A 17,298-nucleotide genomic window follows, 5' to 3' on the forward strand; every position below is an offset into this window, starting at 1 on the left:
CGTAACGTTGTATAAAAATATTCCCTTGGTGGATCATCTATCGCAGGTAATCCAAGACTTTTGCACGATACTAATGCAGCATCGATGAAAATCAACATTAATTCCATCGGGAACGCTTTCATGCTGTTATCAATGGCGAAAACCAGAAAAGCTTTGTAAATTAATTCGTTAAACTTTCATGTATGGAAGTATGTGTGTGCGCGGCGTCTCGAAAAACAGATGAATATAACTGTTTCGTTGATAATGTGATATGGAAGATGATGAGACAAAGAAAGTGCCGAGACGCGTGCAAACGTATATCGACGAAGATGCTGGAAATCGTTCATTAAATAAATCTAAAACTACTTTAATTTGAATTCTAAGTGTAACCTCGGCGTTCCTTTACTTTTATTTCGGCAATTAAGATCCAAAATTCTCAACAAGAACGTTTACACTTTGCCCGTTATTGTTCATCTCGCGATAATTCAGCGCAGAAAAAGAACCGGAAAGTAAACGATAACGGGCTATCGAAGAAAATTCTACTTCACGAATACGTGAAGCACGATTTGCAAGACAGGGGCGGAATACGATTAAAAGGGGTTACGAGCGTGCATTTCCGTTGTTGGACATGAATTATTCGCAAGTGGCGCGAATAGATTCCAGCGAGCCGATAAGCGATAAAAGGGCAAAGCAACGTTTTATCGGGAGAACGTTACTAATGCGGTTTACAAGGCGTTAACGACGATGCCGCGTCTCCCCTAATTATCCCTTTTCAACGGGAAGCGTGAGCAGTAGCGTCGAGCTGCGTGTCTCGAACAATTAAGACGCGACTGCTCTCCCTCCTTCTATTTCTCTCGTCCTCCTTCGTCCCGTATTCTCTCGCGATGCTCACGTTGCAGCCAGCACGAAAACTCGATGGAATAATTTCGCAAGTTCCGACGCGTTATACACCTGACAAGCTGCGCTCTTCCGCTCTCCAACCCCTCTACTACTCAGCCCCTTTCCCGGAGTAATAAATCAGCTTTCCTCCGTGTTGGAAACTTCTTTATCCTGCGTGCAGCTTACCTCTGTTCGCTCGCTCTGTATTCGATGGAAACACGCATGGTTGGCGTTTGTCACCCCAATCGACTCGACCCAATCATCCAGCTATGTACTTACTTACGTTTCTTTGTCGCACGATGTACAAGTTTCTTGAAAAACTACCGTACATCGCGAACTTTGCCGAGGCAAATGGAGTAGCGTTGGTCCAACTTCACGTTCGTTCATGTTCCTCAAAACGCGTTCATTCAACGCCCTTTTAACGCTCTTCGATCAAGTTGCTGGTATTAAGACGCGTCGTTTGAACGAAGACTCGGGATAAAAATCAAAATTCGCGGGCCACGGGTTCCCACGATCGACGAGCCGCGTACAGTTTTATGCCACGGTACAAAAAAAGAAGGAACGTTGGTCGTTGGAAGAAAAATTTTACAAATAGGAGGAAAATAGAGAATGTGGATCGCACAGATAACGGAGAAAGTGAATTTGTTGGAAAAACCGAACGGACGCGCTGATTTTTCACCGTGTATCGAGAACACGCGCGTCTTTTAATTTTCGCGCGAACAAACAGCAAGTGATAAACCTGATGATAAACGTTAAAAGCTTCAGCGGATAGACGCAAGTTCCGCGGCGCGAATAAATGCGTCGCCGAGGGATATAGATTATAAATGGGGAACAAAATGGATGAAACGGAACGAATTTCATGATTTTTTTTCGGTGACCGCTCCCACCGAAAACTGAATTCCCCTCGCCGCCTGTTCATTTAAAAAACTCGTGCGTACTTTTTTTCCACTATGGTTCCATTTATTTTGTATATGACAGCAGTACGATCTGCTTCGTTCCTTCTTATAACAAGAAAAAAAAAAAGACGGAAAAACATTAATACTTCCTCTTTGTCGTCATACTGTCTAGAAAATCGCTTGTATAATTACAATTCGACACGCTTTCGATATATGAACAAAAAAAGAAAAAGGAAAAGAAACGAAGAACAAAAAACGAAAGAGAGAAAATAAAATGAAACACACGCTGCTGCTTTCTTTCGCCGTTTCAAGACACACGCGCGTTGAACCAAGCGATCGTCGCTCGTTCACGTAGATATTTTTGTTTTAAGATCTCTGCCCTTAAGTTACGCTGGCCGCAGCCTTAATCTTAAGCAACGATTTTTCAATATCTTTTACACACCAGAGGTTATCCCTCTCTCTCTCTTTCTCTCTCTATCTATCTATCTATCTCTCTCTCTCTCTCTCTCTCACTCATTCACTCACTCACTTTCATATTCATTCTATTCATTCTGCCGTCTAGTGCTCGATCGAATTCTTACGTAATATGTATATCTGTATAATATAATAATATATTCTCTTTGAAAAGTACATAATAAACCTTAAGCTGAATTTTGACCGGTACAATAAGTCTGAGATGATTTGTTCGACGAATCGAGCACCATGATCGCGATTCAAACGAGAAAGGACATCTAGAACCGTGAATTTCATTAAATGAAATGACCGTCGAAACGATGTGAAATGATCGTCACACGTCATTCAATGCGCCGATTGTACTTGTTCGTTCTCCCTTTCAATCCGCTTAATATACAGGGTAAGTACACGAGTGAAGCACAACATCGTCGGGTTCTTCCGATCGTACACGGATCCCGGTGATCGTTGTATGCTTGATTCGCAAACATCAGAATGGCGTTTCGATCGCGAAACGCTTGTTCCTGGCTCGAACACGTTCTACATCTACTACGTTGTATTGTCACTATGTTAATAAAGCACTGTTACTTCGATCGTCGGATGTAAATTTTGATCGTAGGCCTTCCTTCGATCGAGATAAATTAAGTACTCTGCGTCGACAACGTCGTTGAAAATCCTCGTACGATAACGCAGGCGCGAGAACGCGTTTCAAGTCTTACTCCTAAATATTAATATTTAGCTGAAGTCGGAAGATACTTTACTTCGCAATAGAGAGATAAAATTTGACAATGATTATTATTAACATTTTAGACAGGTGGAAAAAGTTGAAAGAGTCAAGTTTTACGAAAAATTGTTATCGTCGCGCCGCGTGTTGCACGTGACCATTCAGGTGGTAAGCCTCGAGGGCAGCCGACGGAATCTTATCGCTAAGTATACCAAGTATGAAGGCACAAGTTCAAGGAAAGTATCTGTCGCGAAGTTCGACCACGGAAATCCAACCACCGCACCGGATGGACGACTTGCCGACATCCGGGAACGCCTCTCCACGCGAACGATACGCTCCTCCTCCGCTAAAACCATCCAACTTTACAAAGATTTCACCTAGTACATCCTTTTGATTCCTTACGAATCGGTGAATCGATCCGAGCTATTTCAACAAAACTCAACTAGCTATCCGTCTGTCACGACTTTGCTCGTCTTCTTATTCCTGATTTAAATTCAACCTAAGCCCTTCTCTCCCATTACGTTCTCTATCTCTTACTATCGCGCTTTTTATCTTTTTTTTTTTTTTAGTTGAACACGGAACACGTTGCTGCTAAGGCACGAAAATTCAACGATTTCTAATAACGTTCGCCTGATTGACGCAATTGACACGTTGTCCCGTGGATGAATTCGTGTTTTGCGAGCAAGGCAGAGAAAAGAGCGAAATGTATCGCAACGATACGTTCATACATATTTCATACGTTTGGACGTAGCCCGAAGATTATCGAAGTGGAGGAGGGCATCGTCGAGTCGTGCGCGATGTACCGTTTTTCGAGACACCTGTCGCCTCTTGCTTCGTCTCTGTCGATGTTGATCAACCCCATAAGTCGATGCGAATATCTTCCTCTCTATCCCACTTTCTCCTTAATTCAATGCACGCATCCGATTCGCGCGTTTCTTCCATTTCTATCGTATTTATACCGCTATCCTATATAGGAATTCAACAAACGCCTTCACGGTTTCTTTCGGATGGCTAGTTTGGTATTCCTGGCCAACAACGAATCGTTCAGGGGATCGTTCGAGGCCATGCATCGAATCTGATCGCGACTACGTGCCATTCTACGGAATCTTCGAATCGTTCGAATGGATCGAGGACTATTGCGTTACTGCGATCTCGCGAGCTTCGCGTCGTAAAGGCTATGTAAAAAGAACGAAGACGAAGGAACGGGAATATCGTTTTGGAAAATACAGGCTTAATGTCGATTACGCGTTATCGACAGCGATGCGTTTTATCGTTCGCGCCATGGTGATCGTTGTTACGTAACGCGCGAATCGAAAGATCGCTGGTAATCCATCCGACGCGTTTCCGCCACGATTATTCGCTGCTGCGACGCAAAGATCTGTTCCCTGTATCGAAGTTTCGCGTTTCTTGGATCCGTGGTTGGTCTCTTTTAGGTTGGGCGCGAGAACCGGCATGTAGAAGAGCAAGCACCGTGAAAACGCGAGTGTTTCGACGTGTAATGCACGAACAAAATATCGACGAGACAGCTAATGATATTCAGAGTTCGCTACGAACATCCTCTTCCTTCGAGTTCCTCTTATTTGCCATGTAAAATTGATTCTTAGCAATATCGAGGCACACGAAGAAATTGAAAATACGTATAAATAAAATTGTAAGAAAACTATCGTTGAAAGTCTATGACAAAGTTAAGGGCCAGCTGAGAAGATAAAAGAAGCGTTCGCCGGTGTGAAAATTTACGAAAGCTGCGATACGCGTGTCCGTGGACTTTCGTCCGGCGAGTCAATAAAATCTTTGCTATTCTTGTTGCCTTGCTGGAGTTCATCCATTCCTTGTTGCTAACTTCTGAGCTACAGGCCTGACACGCCTCGACTGAAACTACTGTCTGCTTCGTCGTTGGGCTGTTTCACCCCCGAAGCAAGGAGCGTCGATGAGACGCGATTTCACCTTCGTCTCTATTCTATCGCGCTCTCTTGAAGAGTATGCAGATGAGCGTACAGACCATCCGCTGAAAGTAAATCGTCGTGAGTACCCATCTCCGCGACGGTTCCTTTCTCTAACACGCAGATCACATCGGCGTTTCTTATAGTCGCCAAACGATGCGCTATGGTGATGCACGTCCTGCCCTCCATGGCCTTGTCCAGTGCCGCTTGCACGACCTATACAAAATTATCGTTGAATATTTGACTAACTTATCAAACACCCGAGTTACAGTACCGTGCAAAAGTCTTCGATTATCAATCGACGCAAACTTTTTACTTTTATCAATGAATAGGAGGGTAGTTGATGTTTTAATTCTACGTTTATTTGTAGCAAAGCGTTAAATCGAAAAAATAACGTTTGTCTCAAACGATATCGATTGACTTGAGATATTATGTATTTTACAAGATGTTTCGAAAATATTGTCAAATAATTTTCTAACGCTCTTCTTACTGTAATTCTGTTTATTCTCTTATTCCGTATTCAATTTTTAATGTTCATTTGTTTCTAATTCAAACATTCGACCAAATATTTCCAAAAGCTAATAACTTTTACACGATACTGTATTTTGATTTTCCAATAAATTTATCGATAAATTCAATGAATTTCTGATCAAGCTTAATATGTATTAGGTCGTCCGAAAAGTTTCTTTCGTTTTATAAGCAAATAATAGACGCACAATATTTTTCGTATTGTATTATTTCATCGAATTACGCATGATTCATTTTGTTCTATCAAGATAAAGATCACAACGCTTGACAGATTAGATTTCATGTTTGTATAAAGATGCATCGTTGTAAAACACGTGTCTGTAAAAGAACGACACTTTTCCGACAACCTAATATATTATCTCTGAAGATCGAATAGATAACAAGAAGACATGGTTTTTAAGGATTTCTGATCGAATAAACAACGCGTACAACGGAACCTAAATGAAACCTATTTTCCTATGGAGAATGGCACACCAAAGAGGAAAACACGGTAGCCAGTAAGCAGCCGCGAAACAATAATTGCCATGAAATTCGTTCGGCACGAGCGAGCCGCTTTCCGTCCGCGTGGACAACAATCGAACTCCCTCTCACCGGTTCAGGGTATTTCCGATTGTTACCATAGATAATACTGTTGAATTGTCCTCGATTGTTGGCGATTTTGAGAGGACCGCCACGCTACCACCAGCCTAGAATAATCGATCTTCGTGGCTCTGAAAATTAAGCGTCGAATCGAGATAATCGTTCGACAGCCTTTCGAACAACAATCGCGTTTCAGAATACATCAGCGAAGAAAAATACAACAAGCGACGAAAGACACATTGGATAAATCACCTTAAACTAAACTGCGAATATTTATTCATTTGTGAGAAATTTAACAATACAAAAATATATAGAATGCGTATAACATGCAAAAGTATCGGATTAATCAAAAGCTTCTGTTGTTTCTGGCTCTTGTGTTGATTTAACCGAAATATTTATCGATTTGCCTCGAATATGATATTCACTGTTACTTATCCTTGTCTTTCATCCATCTCTGACAATCTGTCTATTGCCGATATTAAACATTTTATAAAAATGTACTTTATTGATAAAAAAAATGTTAATTTATTCGGCAATCTCGTCTTGCTTTTTCGTAGCTTATGTTTCGACTATTAAAGTACTCGTTACAACATTCAGTGTGCGAAACAATTCTCTATTTAAATTCCATTTCTTTGCTTACGTTCGTAAGAAAAATCTGATAGAAAGTCTGGTGAAAAAGATCTGCAGTGATAACATTCGCGCATGCAAATTCTGTTCCGCCTTTCTTTATCGTTTTTTCTGTTTTCCTTCGTTCGCATCCACGTGTACATAATGGAAGGCTGTTTTTTAACTGTGCGGATTGTCAACAGAGAAAGCGAACAGCAAGATATAATATCGTTGTAACGAGATACGGTGGCCGAAGCAACGTTTCAATCGTTGACGGCGCCCGAAAACGTATGAATTTTTATTTCAGAAAAATTAGCATGTAAAGTATGTCCGTCGCATTGCGTGATGCAGTACGACGGGAGAAACATGGCCGCGGCGTATCTTCTTTCTTTTTTTTTTTTTTTTTTTTTCGTCGACTTTGGCTCGCGCGTTTTTTTTACTCGTATTGTTCATTAAAATCCATCAGGTTCCATTAATATTCATCAGTCGGTGCGGTATACTCGTAACACTAGCGTTAGTTTACGTTGCTTAACCTGCGCTGTTATTCACATTCGTCGTTCATAGTAACACAAACTATTTTGCTGTGCCTTTGGTGCTAGATTCTCATTAAACATCGAAAACCCACGGCTGACATAAACGAGAAAATTTCGCGCGCAAACTTGTCCTGTGCCAGCTTCGTGTAACGTTTTAAGAGATTATTTAGACATCATGTTGCGAGATAAACTTTGCTAATATAAAGTATCCGCTTTAGATTAGCATCATGGTTAATGTAGTAATATTTATGTAACCTACTTATTCGGTAATACGAGACAAGAAATTCCGAAGCAATTAGTTATCTCGAGCAACGAATAAATTAAACAACACCATCTCTGTGTTTACGTTTCCTTTGTAAATTTTTCATAAGTATCATCTTCGGCCGAGTTACGAAGACGCATAAGCTACATCCAAAGGAGAATTTTCGGATGCTTTCATTCGAGAACGAAGATGGATTGTTGTTCAAAGGATATTAACGACGAACGGAAATGATAACTGGACTGTGGATTTTTATTGGAAATTTCAATTTCTTGTCAATTTGACAAACCGTGTTTTCCTTGGTAACGTCGAAATATTGACCCTCCAGGGCCTAAAGATGCAAATATAGTCACATAATACGCAAAACGATATCAAAGTAGAATAATTGTTATAATATTTAATAAATATCGCAATTTGCATCTCTTTTTTTTCAATTGTATTCATAAAAATGTGATGTTGCATAATAATTCGCTGTCTAATGATAACGAACATCTGTATAGAATTTCTCAAATGTAATGGTTCTGCTTCGATCATACAAAATTCCTGGTGGAACGTCGCGTTAGACAATGACGACGAAAAATGGCCCATCAAGTTACGAGGCTGTTAATTGGTCACGAGGACGAAACAATGCGGCGCGGTGGTAGCGAGACTGGAACGCGAGGCTTTTGTCCTCGTGAGAATTCCTCGCACTTCTTCTGCCTCTCTAGAGGAAGGTTGGTCATTTTTTTCGCCGGCTTTCTGCTTCTGTCCGCGACTAAAAAGCGCCACCGCGTTCCATCGCGTATTATATTACTGAATGGGCGCCGCATCTACTTCAGCCTGATTTCACGACCCATTTTCTCGATTTGCCCGCGGTGTTTCTCGCCACCATCTCGACGACGGTTTTCGTCCACGGTATTTCTCGTTTAAGCGATTCGCGGAAATACTTTAGAGGAGGATGAACATGCACTATGCATGCGGTAGACGAGAATTGTCGAGACAACAAGGAGATGATTTTAAACGAGCAAACTTACCTTCTCGCTCTGTGTGTCGAGAGCAGATGTGGCCTCGTCCAGAAGTAGAATTCGAGGATTCCTGACCAAGGCACGCGCGATCGCGATACGTTGCTTCTGTCCTCCGGAGAGCTGTGTTCCCTTAGAACCTAACCTAGTGTCGTATCCCTGTAACCAAGATCGAATAACGCGTTGTTACGTTGCTTAATATGCAACTTTCTATCGAAACGGTTCAAATTTCCATTGGAATTATATTGTGTTACGTTGCATAATGTAAAAGTTTCGTTAATTAGTTGGTGTTATCGCGATCGCGTGATTCGAGAAAGTATTGACGTTTCAGTTATATGGAGAACTTTCGTGAATGTGTTACGCGTGTTATACAAAACTTTTAGAAACTTCATTAACGCTGTAATGAGACACGTTTATTGTCGCCTTGGTAAAGTTTCAAACAAACCCGAAAATGTACACGCGAGTTAGAAACGATAGTTTGCAAACACAGGACTCGCCTCCAAGTCTCGCTGCATACTACGGCTTATTAATTAATACGATGAATATCATACTATTTAAAATAGCTCGATCATTTCTGTGGGTTATATGCTTTCAATATATATTTCGTAAGTTTCTTTCTATATATATATATATATATATATTTTCATATTCATTTCAAATTCGACCAACGTAATTATGGTAGCAACGATGTTTCATCACAGTGCTAACGAAACTTTAACATATAATATATTTATAAAATACGTCCATTGTAAATCTTCAAATCTCTGTACGTAAAAATATATTTCCTTTGGTAAACGATCAACTAAGATCTTAATCCACGGCCGATGAACGAAGCACTGCTGTGTTTGTCTTCTCTGAACAGCTAAGCTCCGAGAATACCAATATCAAACAAGAATTGTGCTACTCACTAGTGGTAGAGAGCTGACAAAGCTATGTATGTTGGACTTCTTAGCGGCTTCTATGATTTCCTCCATCGTTACAGTTCGGGAGTTGTCGCCATAAGCGATATTCTGTGCGATCGTTTTATCGAAAAGTACTGGTTCTTGACCGACCACACCAAGCTGAGATCTCAGATTGCGCAACGAAACCGACGAGATGTCACGCCTGTCCATTGTCACGGTACCAGAAATCGGATCGTACAATCGTTGCAACAATTGGATGCAGGTGGATTTGCCACAACCACTTTGGCCTACCAGGGCGACCATCTGGCCCGGTTTCACGATTAGATTCAAGCCTTGTAAAATTTGCATCTCAGGCCTTGTCGGATAATGGAACTCGACTTTCGAAAATTGAATCAAGCCGTCCGCTTTCTGAAATTATACAAATTTTTACTCTAGTCGAACGTAAAGTAAAGAAAATGAAAATTCTTGGAAGATAAGATTTTCAAAAGCCTATCTCGCCTCTCGATCATACCGCACTTTTAAATCTAAAGTTCCTGAACTTTTCTTTATCTAATTCTATTACACGATATCCGATATAATAAACTGCTTTTTCAATGTTTAACCAGTGATGTATTTACGTTGACACGGTTCTATTAAATAAAGTTATAGCGTGAAAGAATGTGCGTTTTATGTTAAAACTGGAAAACACGAAACGAGGTTCCTATCTGCAGTCGAATCTCGTACACTTTCGCCACGTGTGATCAAATGAGAAAATGAAATTATGCATGCAAAATGTCTATGTAAATGTCGAAATCTAAATCTAAATCTAAACGTTATTTATGAATTCGAGTATCGCTATATTAATTCGTTGAACTACGTTTGTATCAGATAGAAACAAGAAAACTGATTCGACCGAATGCATTATAAATATTTGCTAATCAATCGAATTATACGTGGATCAATCGCTTGAGTAGGATAAATCCGAAACATCGCGTGGTTTATTTCGTATCGCTTCATTAAACGGTTTGGAATTCTAGAGGGATAATCGCAACCCCAATCAAACAGAGTTTCCCGTTTTGAGCGTAATTAACGTGCATAGCCGGAGGCGTTGCTGTCGGTACGTCATAAATTCGTCGCTTTGCTAAACAGCCGTAATGAAACCTGTCGAAACAAGACATTTGACCAGCTTTGCCGATCTTCCTCTATACTTTACACGTGGTGTTTACTTTCTTCCTGATAAACTCGCAAAATCGTAGTTAATGTTGCGTTGATTGGATGTATTGAGTAATAAGGTGTTTGATCGATTATATCGCTGTCGTTGAGACAACGTAGTTCAATTAACTACGATAAGATAAAGCTTCCTATTTATAATCTCTTATCACTATCGCGCAATCGAAGTTATAAGCTGACTTGTAAGTCGTGCAACTCACCCAATCCAGATCTTTGTCTTCCGAATCCGGTGGCGAGGTGATCTCCGGGACTCTGTCTAGAAGCTTGAATATCCTTCCGGCGGAAATTTTCGCGGTATTAAAATTGGGAGCGAAGGCAAGGGCTTGTCCCAACATCCAAGATCCAAAGATCAACGCTTCCGACACTTTGATCACGTTCTCGTACCTCAAACCTTCGGTAGCCACCAAAGCACCACCATAATAGAGACTCAAGGCATAACCGAAGAATGGTATGGTCTGACCGCACGAGAATACCAATCCTCTCAGTCTATTTCTAATTCTTGTCGCTTTAGCCACGAGATCCAGTTCCACACAATAACGCTGCAAGAAGGCTTCCTCTTTCCCAAGACTGGCTACAGTTCGAATGTTCGAGATTGCCTCTATGGCGATTCTCGTCGCGGCCTCCATCTTCTTCTTTTCTTGCAGACCTTGGCCGCTCATCACTCTCGCCTCGAAGAAGACTGCGCCCAACACCAAAGGTATCGAGACGACGGACACTAACGTCATCTTCCAGGTATAATACATGGATAATCCGATTCCAAGGACTAAGGTCGACAGAGCCTGAAGAATCGCACCGACACGTGTCCCCGTTGCACCCTGGACAGCACCGGCGTCTGTGGATAATCTGGCGCAAAGGGCACCCACGCTGTTCGTGTCCTCGTCGTACCAGCCCATTTCCTGTCGCAGCATCGCGGTGAACGCCATTTTTCTGATCCTCGCGGTCATACGCACACCGGCCAATCCGAACATATACATTTGCAGGAAAGTACCAACGCCGGTAACAACTCCGACCACCAGGAAGAGAATCGAGAACTTGACGCTCTCGTTGCGTACTTCTTCGTCATCTTGAAGACCCAATACGGAGTACACTTCACCGAAGAGAACAGCGAATGCTGGGAACGAAGCGCCCACCATGCCTGCTGCTAAACACCCTGAAACATGGCAATTTTTGTTCATTAGTTTCGTTCAGTAGAACTCTTTAAATTGGTAAAATTGTACGATTTATGATAGGCAAGATGGTGTGATGAAGAGATGGATTATCTTTGTTGTTAGATATCCTGAAGCATTGAAATGTAATTTCTCTTGATAAATGTGTCAAGATTGCGGAAGCTACAGAAGTTAGAAGGATTTGATCGATCCATGAAGAGAGAGAGAGATCGTTTTTATTGTTAGACATCTTGAGATATGGGAATTTCTTCTTCTTTGTCGACTTTGTTGAGATCGGAGAAATTGTATGATGTAGAAAATTTTTGTTAATAGACAGATAGATTGATTGTTCTTCATGTTAGATACGCTGAAGTATGGGGATATCTGTTTTTCTGTCAATAAATCTGTTAGAACAGTAAGAGTTGTACGACCTAGAAGAATTATATTCATCGGTGGAGAGACTGATCCATTTTCTCGTTGAAGATGTACGAGTGAATGGTTAAATGAATAGTAATCGAGCTAACTATACCGATCAAATTGTAAGGCCATTCCGGTTTATTGAGCCCGAATATCCTCATCATTGGCGCGTCGTACGGCTTCTCGTGTTCCTCCAGTTGATTCTCCGAGCACTCAGATGCGCCGGCTAACGACAACCGATGAGAGTGCATCGACAGAGTGGAGAATTGCCTCTTCAACGGTGGTTTCTGCTTCGGTATGGCTGCGGTGACCGTCTTTGCGGCTGATGCTGTCGCTTTCGCTGGAAATTCAATCGACACGAAAGCGTAACATCATGCCGTCCGATGTTAAGAGAAGAAAAATATTACGTTTTTATTATCTTAAACTCTGGCACGCTACCATCGCTCTCAATAATACGTGAAAGTCTATAAAACAAGCTTTTCCTTCTTTTTTTTTCTTTTTGCATAATCTGAAGATCGAGTAACGATATTTAAATTATAAACCAGTCACGATATTATCGCAACGAGACTATACAATTACAACGTTGATACTTTCTTTTTGATTCTTGTTTGGTGAAACTCTAAAAAATGAAAAAAAAATACCTAGTTGCTCGAGCAACAGTAATACGTTATGTAACACGTTTATACATTAAAACCCTATTTATACGAATCGCATTTATTCGAAGGAAATTTTACTTGGCAATTGAATAAACTTCTGCTTGTTGAATTTATTTATTTGAGCATGAATCGCTATTATATGAACGAGAAGTAACAGATGATGGGGGAGAACGAACGAACTCTAATTATAGAAACTCTAATCCAGTTATATGAACTTCGCCTATACAAATTATTTTGCCCCGAAAATTTCGTACATAAAAGCAATTACCTCTAGCAGTGGCACTGGCGTCAGCAGAGACCAATCCGTAATAATGATTTTTCAGGGCGAGCAGTTCCTCGTGCGTACCCTGTTCAACCACCTGACCCTCCTTTATAAACACTATCCTATCGGCATTTGTGATTGTGGACAGCCTGTGAGTGACGACGATCGTTGTTCTACCCTTTGACGCCGCGTCTAAAGCTCTTTGCACAGTGTTTTCGCTATGAACGTCCAGAGCAGACGTAGCTTCATCCAGCAAAAGTATAGCCGGTCGTCTAACCAGAGCTCGAGCAATCGCGATCCTTTGTTTCTGTCCACCGGACATTTGCGATCCTCTCTCTCCCACGGGACTATCGTAGGCCTAGAACGAAGACCGTTGATAAAGATTCTTTGATTATTTGACAAGAGTTAATCAATATGGACATTTTGACAACTTTAAATTTTAATTAACATGTGGATGATAGATATTTATGTTTAATCAAGAATGAAAATTAATGAAACAGGTTTTAGGTATAACTAAAATGTTCGTTGATAATTATCAGGAGAACACTGTCCGCAAGTAATTTGCCTATTCGATTGCCATACTCGTGGCATTTAATTAACGAAACTACGACGTGACACGTCTACGGTGTGTACGTACCGTGTTGAGATTTAATAAATTTACGAGGTACGTCACTTCGCGTACCACAAGCTAAGTCGAGAACAGCAGGAAAATATTTGGTCTTTTATTTAAATACGCATAAAGTACTTAATACGATCTAATAACAAACTACATGCTATATACTAATTTCTAATTAAATATATGTATGATATAAATATGTTTACAATTACTTATTTTGCGACTTCTATGTACGTTTTTAAATAGGCTTCAAATTTTATCGATATAATCGTGATAGTCTCGTTAGAAGTGAAATTTGAAAATGCTTGGTAAAACACGTGGACATAAAAGTTTACCATGGTAAATTTTAATATATATACACTGAGCAAGGTATTCGAAAATAGATTTTCCTGTGAATAAATAAATAATGTATTTTTTAAAAAAACACACACAATACTAATACCGTGTGTGCCGTGTGGAAGCGACGTAATTTGCGTAACTGTCTAATATATCTGATCTCGTAACCAAAGCTTCCATTCATATAAAACCCAATATTGTTCGTCCATCAACGTGCGTGTAGCAAACGGTGTACGGTTTTCCCGGGTAAAATTTCACGTGCACGATCGTGCCGCATCGATCCGTAAAATAAACTGCCTGGCGTGCACCATAAACTGGAAAATGTCTGGTCCACTTGTTTCCGCGGATCGTTACGGTTCTAAACGCGTCGCGAGACACAACGGATAAAGGCCAAACACACGCGACACACATTCACCACGGTATATACCGATGGGACCGCGGATGAAACCATCGCGAGCATCGAATACACCTACCGATAATTCGGTAATAAACGCCTAATCGTTGACGCAGCCGTAATCTGGGATACCGTTATTTGCCCGGGCACGGTTTAACGGGTGTTTTATCGTCTGTTTGCACGCGTGTTTCGCGGCTTGTCGCTCACACCTGAGACTATTGTTAGCGAGTTACAGCGAGCCGAATTTGTTGAGGATCAACATGATCTCGATATACAATAGAATGACTGATAATAGACATAATTCGATGCTCATAATTTGTCAAATTATTAGATTGTAATATATGAAGTATCTACAGTAGAACTATGTTTATCCGCACCTCGTTTATGCAAAGAAATTTAGACCCGAGCTCAGATATACGAACTCCTAAGCGAGCCTCTATTTTCCGAACTGAGTATTTCCTAAGAATCACTGGTATATTAGGTTGTCCGAAAAGTTTCTTTCGTTTTATGAGGAATAACACACAACGTTTTTCGTTTTACATTATTTTGTCGAATTACGATCCATTTTGTTCTGTTGAGATAAACACCGTGACATTTCACAGACTTGGGTTCACGTTTGTATGAAGGTGCATTGTTGTTTGCAGAAACACGTTTGCGAAAGAAAAGCACTTTCCAGACAACCTAATATTTCGTTCTTACGCATATATGGTACATATTCAGTTATAAGGTAGGAAATATTTAATTCTTAATAAGAATAAAAATCGTAATGAAAAGGTCACTTTTCACCATGGCGAAAAAAATCGTGTGATCATGGAAACGAATTAAAGAAAGTCAGTTAGCCGAACGCCAGTCTCTCGCGTCCGAACTTGTAATATTAAGTTGTCCGAAAAGTTTCTTTCGTTTCATAAGATGATAATAAATGAACAGCAATTTCTGTTTTATATTATTTTATTGAATTAGGTTTGATCCATCTCGTTATATTTCCATTATTATATTCGTGCATAGTTCAATAAACTAATATAAAACAAACAACATTGTGCGTCTATTATTTGCTTATAAAACGAAAAAAACTTTTCGGACAACCTAATATAAAGGATGGAGGGTAGCCTGTGTCATAAAATTACAAAATCGAAATTCTACGTGAAAGGAAAAATTCGCAGTTTCGATCTATGAGAGAGAAGGTTTAGAAGGAGGTTTATAAATCGAAAGTTTCAAATGCTACGATTTGATATTCATAAGATCAATATAGCATATGTGAGAATGATGATGAAACGCAACGTACACTTGTATCAATGTTGTTCAGTTTGTACCATTTTTGGATTTGCGTCGGTGTGTTTTGGGTTGTTCAAAATTTGCTCGATAAATTTGCGAATAAAAAAGATTACAACAGACAGTCTTCTTATCGCAGATTAGTAACTTGCATAAATCTTTATAAAACTTTCAGAAATATTCGGTATTCTAAATCAGACTGTAGAGGCACTGATAAGATATTGAAATTAAAAAAAAACGAAAAATTCAACCGCAATGGCCATTAAGAAAACGTGTCCCTCCTTATCTCCATGATTAGAATCATCACGACTGCGATGATCAACGAGATAGAAGAAATGAACGAGAGGATACGCAAGGACGAGATTAAAATTCCAAGCGAATTCACGTTTCCTGGACATAATTTTAATTAGACGACTCTCTGTGCCTGGATTCTGGAGATCCATCGGCACGGAAAGAGCACCACATACCAAGAGCAAGGAAATCTTTCGACATAGGTCTATACTATGTGAACGTAACTCCGCACGCCTAGAGGTTCGAGCTGGTTGTTGAAAAGTGACCGAATCAATCGGTGCTCCGTCTGTCACGAAGCACAAGAAGGGAAACTGAAATTCCGTTGGGCCGGAGAAAACGGCAACGGAATGGAAGAATAGATACGAAGCCACTCACCTCGGGCAGTTTACTGATGAAGTCGTGAGCATTCGCTTCCTTCGCGGCTTTGATCATCTCCTCCTCGGTAATGCTGTCATTTCCGTACCGGATATTCTCCCGTATCGTTGTGTCAAAGAGCACCGGTTCCTGGCCGACCACGCCTATGTGCGAACGGAGCCATTGAACGTTCAACTTCGCCACGTCCACACCGTCCAGTAAAACCTGTTCGAACAGAGAGATCGACGCGTGATCGTTGTGAGAATTGTCTTTGACATTGAGCAATAGAGGTCCAGAAGGAACAGAACCACGACGATGCGATGCGAAGAGAAAGATAAGAGCGATCGTTCAACGTCGTTGTCGGCCGTTTTCCTCGGATGGTCGAACTTTAGGCGAAAGCCCCTTTTATCGGCTACGGCGCAACAATGCCATGGAAAATGTAAGTGGAAGGGAAAAGGAGTTCAAGAGCCAGCTCGAAAACATTATGCCAAATATACGGCGTAATATTTTTGGCAGGAGAAACTGCGACGGATGCAGAAACACGAGAAAATTTTACTACCGGGAGAACTCAGCCGCTGCGAGAAACGCTTCAAACTTGTTCCCTAAAATTCCCATTGCCGCGTTCGCGAATACAGATGTAATAATGGAATATATTCACGGTCGGGATATTGTTAACTCGGAACGCACTTAACAAATTCACCCTCGCGAGTCACGCTTGCCTGGATACCGTGGAATTTAATCGAGTTGGAATTCGATGCTACGAAACGGCGATATTTCTGTATTTTATTCCGAGCGTCTCGTGAAGTCTTCACGCGAGATGAAAATTTCGATCGTCTTATTGAACATAGGAAAAGTTGTGAATCGTTCTGAATAATAATTTAAAGCAAGAACGAACGATAATGCTCCTCTGAACGATGTACAGGAAAACCGTAATGGCGCGTACATCGACCTCTCGACGCTCACCATTGCGACTTTGACCGAAAGAAAAACTTCATCGGGTTAATCAGCGAACTCATCGCTTAACCGTGCTCGTTGCGCAACGTCTGCATAAAAATATCTCCAGTTTCTACATT

The 17,298-nt window shown here is 40.8% G+C and overlaps 1 protein-coding gene across 9 annotated transcripts in view; it reads right to left on the reverse strand.

Annotated features, from left to right (window-relative positions):
• Positions 1-1,793: 1,793 nt before the first annotated feature.
• LOC122572622 (multidrug resistance protein homolog 49) overlaps positions 1,794-17,298 on the reverse strand; it is a 71,661-nt gene continuing 56,156 nt past the window's right edge. For all 9 annotated transcript variants that reach the window (XM_043737803.1, XM_043737844.1, XM_043737853.1 and 6 more), the window contains 7 exons: positions 16,247-16,450; positions 12,972-13,323; positions 12,160-12,387; positions 10,686-11,635; positions 9,283-9,684; positions 8,387-8,533; positions 1,794-5,084 (listed from right to left, as the gene is read on the reverse strand). In XM_043737803.1, coding sequence (XP_043593738.1) covers positions 4,881-5,084; positions 8,387-8,533; positions 9,283-9,684; positions 10,686-11,635; positions 12,160-12,387; positions 12,972-13,323; positions 16,247-16,450 — 2,487 coding nt within the window. In that variant the 3' untranslated portion in view covers positions 1,794-4,880. The remainder of the gene's footprint in view (positions 5,085-8,386; positions 8,534-9,282; positions 9,685-10,685; positions 11,636-12,159; positions 12,388-12,971; positions 13,324-16,246; positions 16,451-17,298) is intronic.

Source organism: Bombus pyrosoma, linkage group LG2, assembly GCF_014825855.1.
Source record: "Bombus pyrosoma isolate SC7728 linkage group LG2, ASM1482585v1, whole genome shotgun sequence".
Classification (NCBI taxonomy): Eukaryota; Metazoa; Arthropoda; class Insecta; order Hymenoptera; family Apidae; genus Bombus; species Bombus pyrosoma.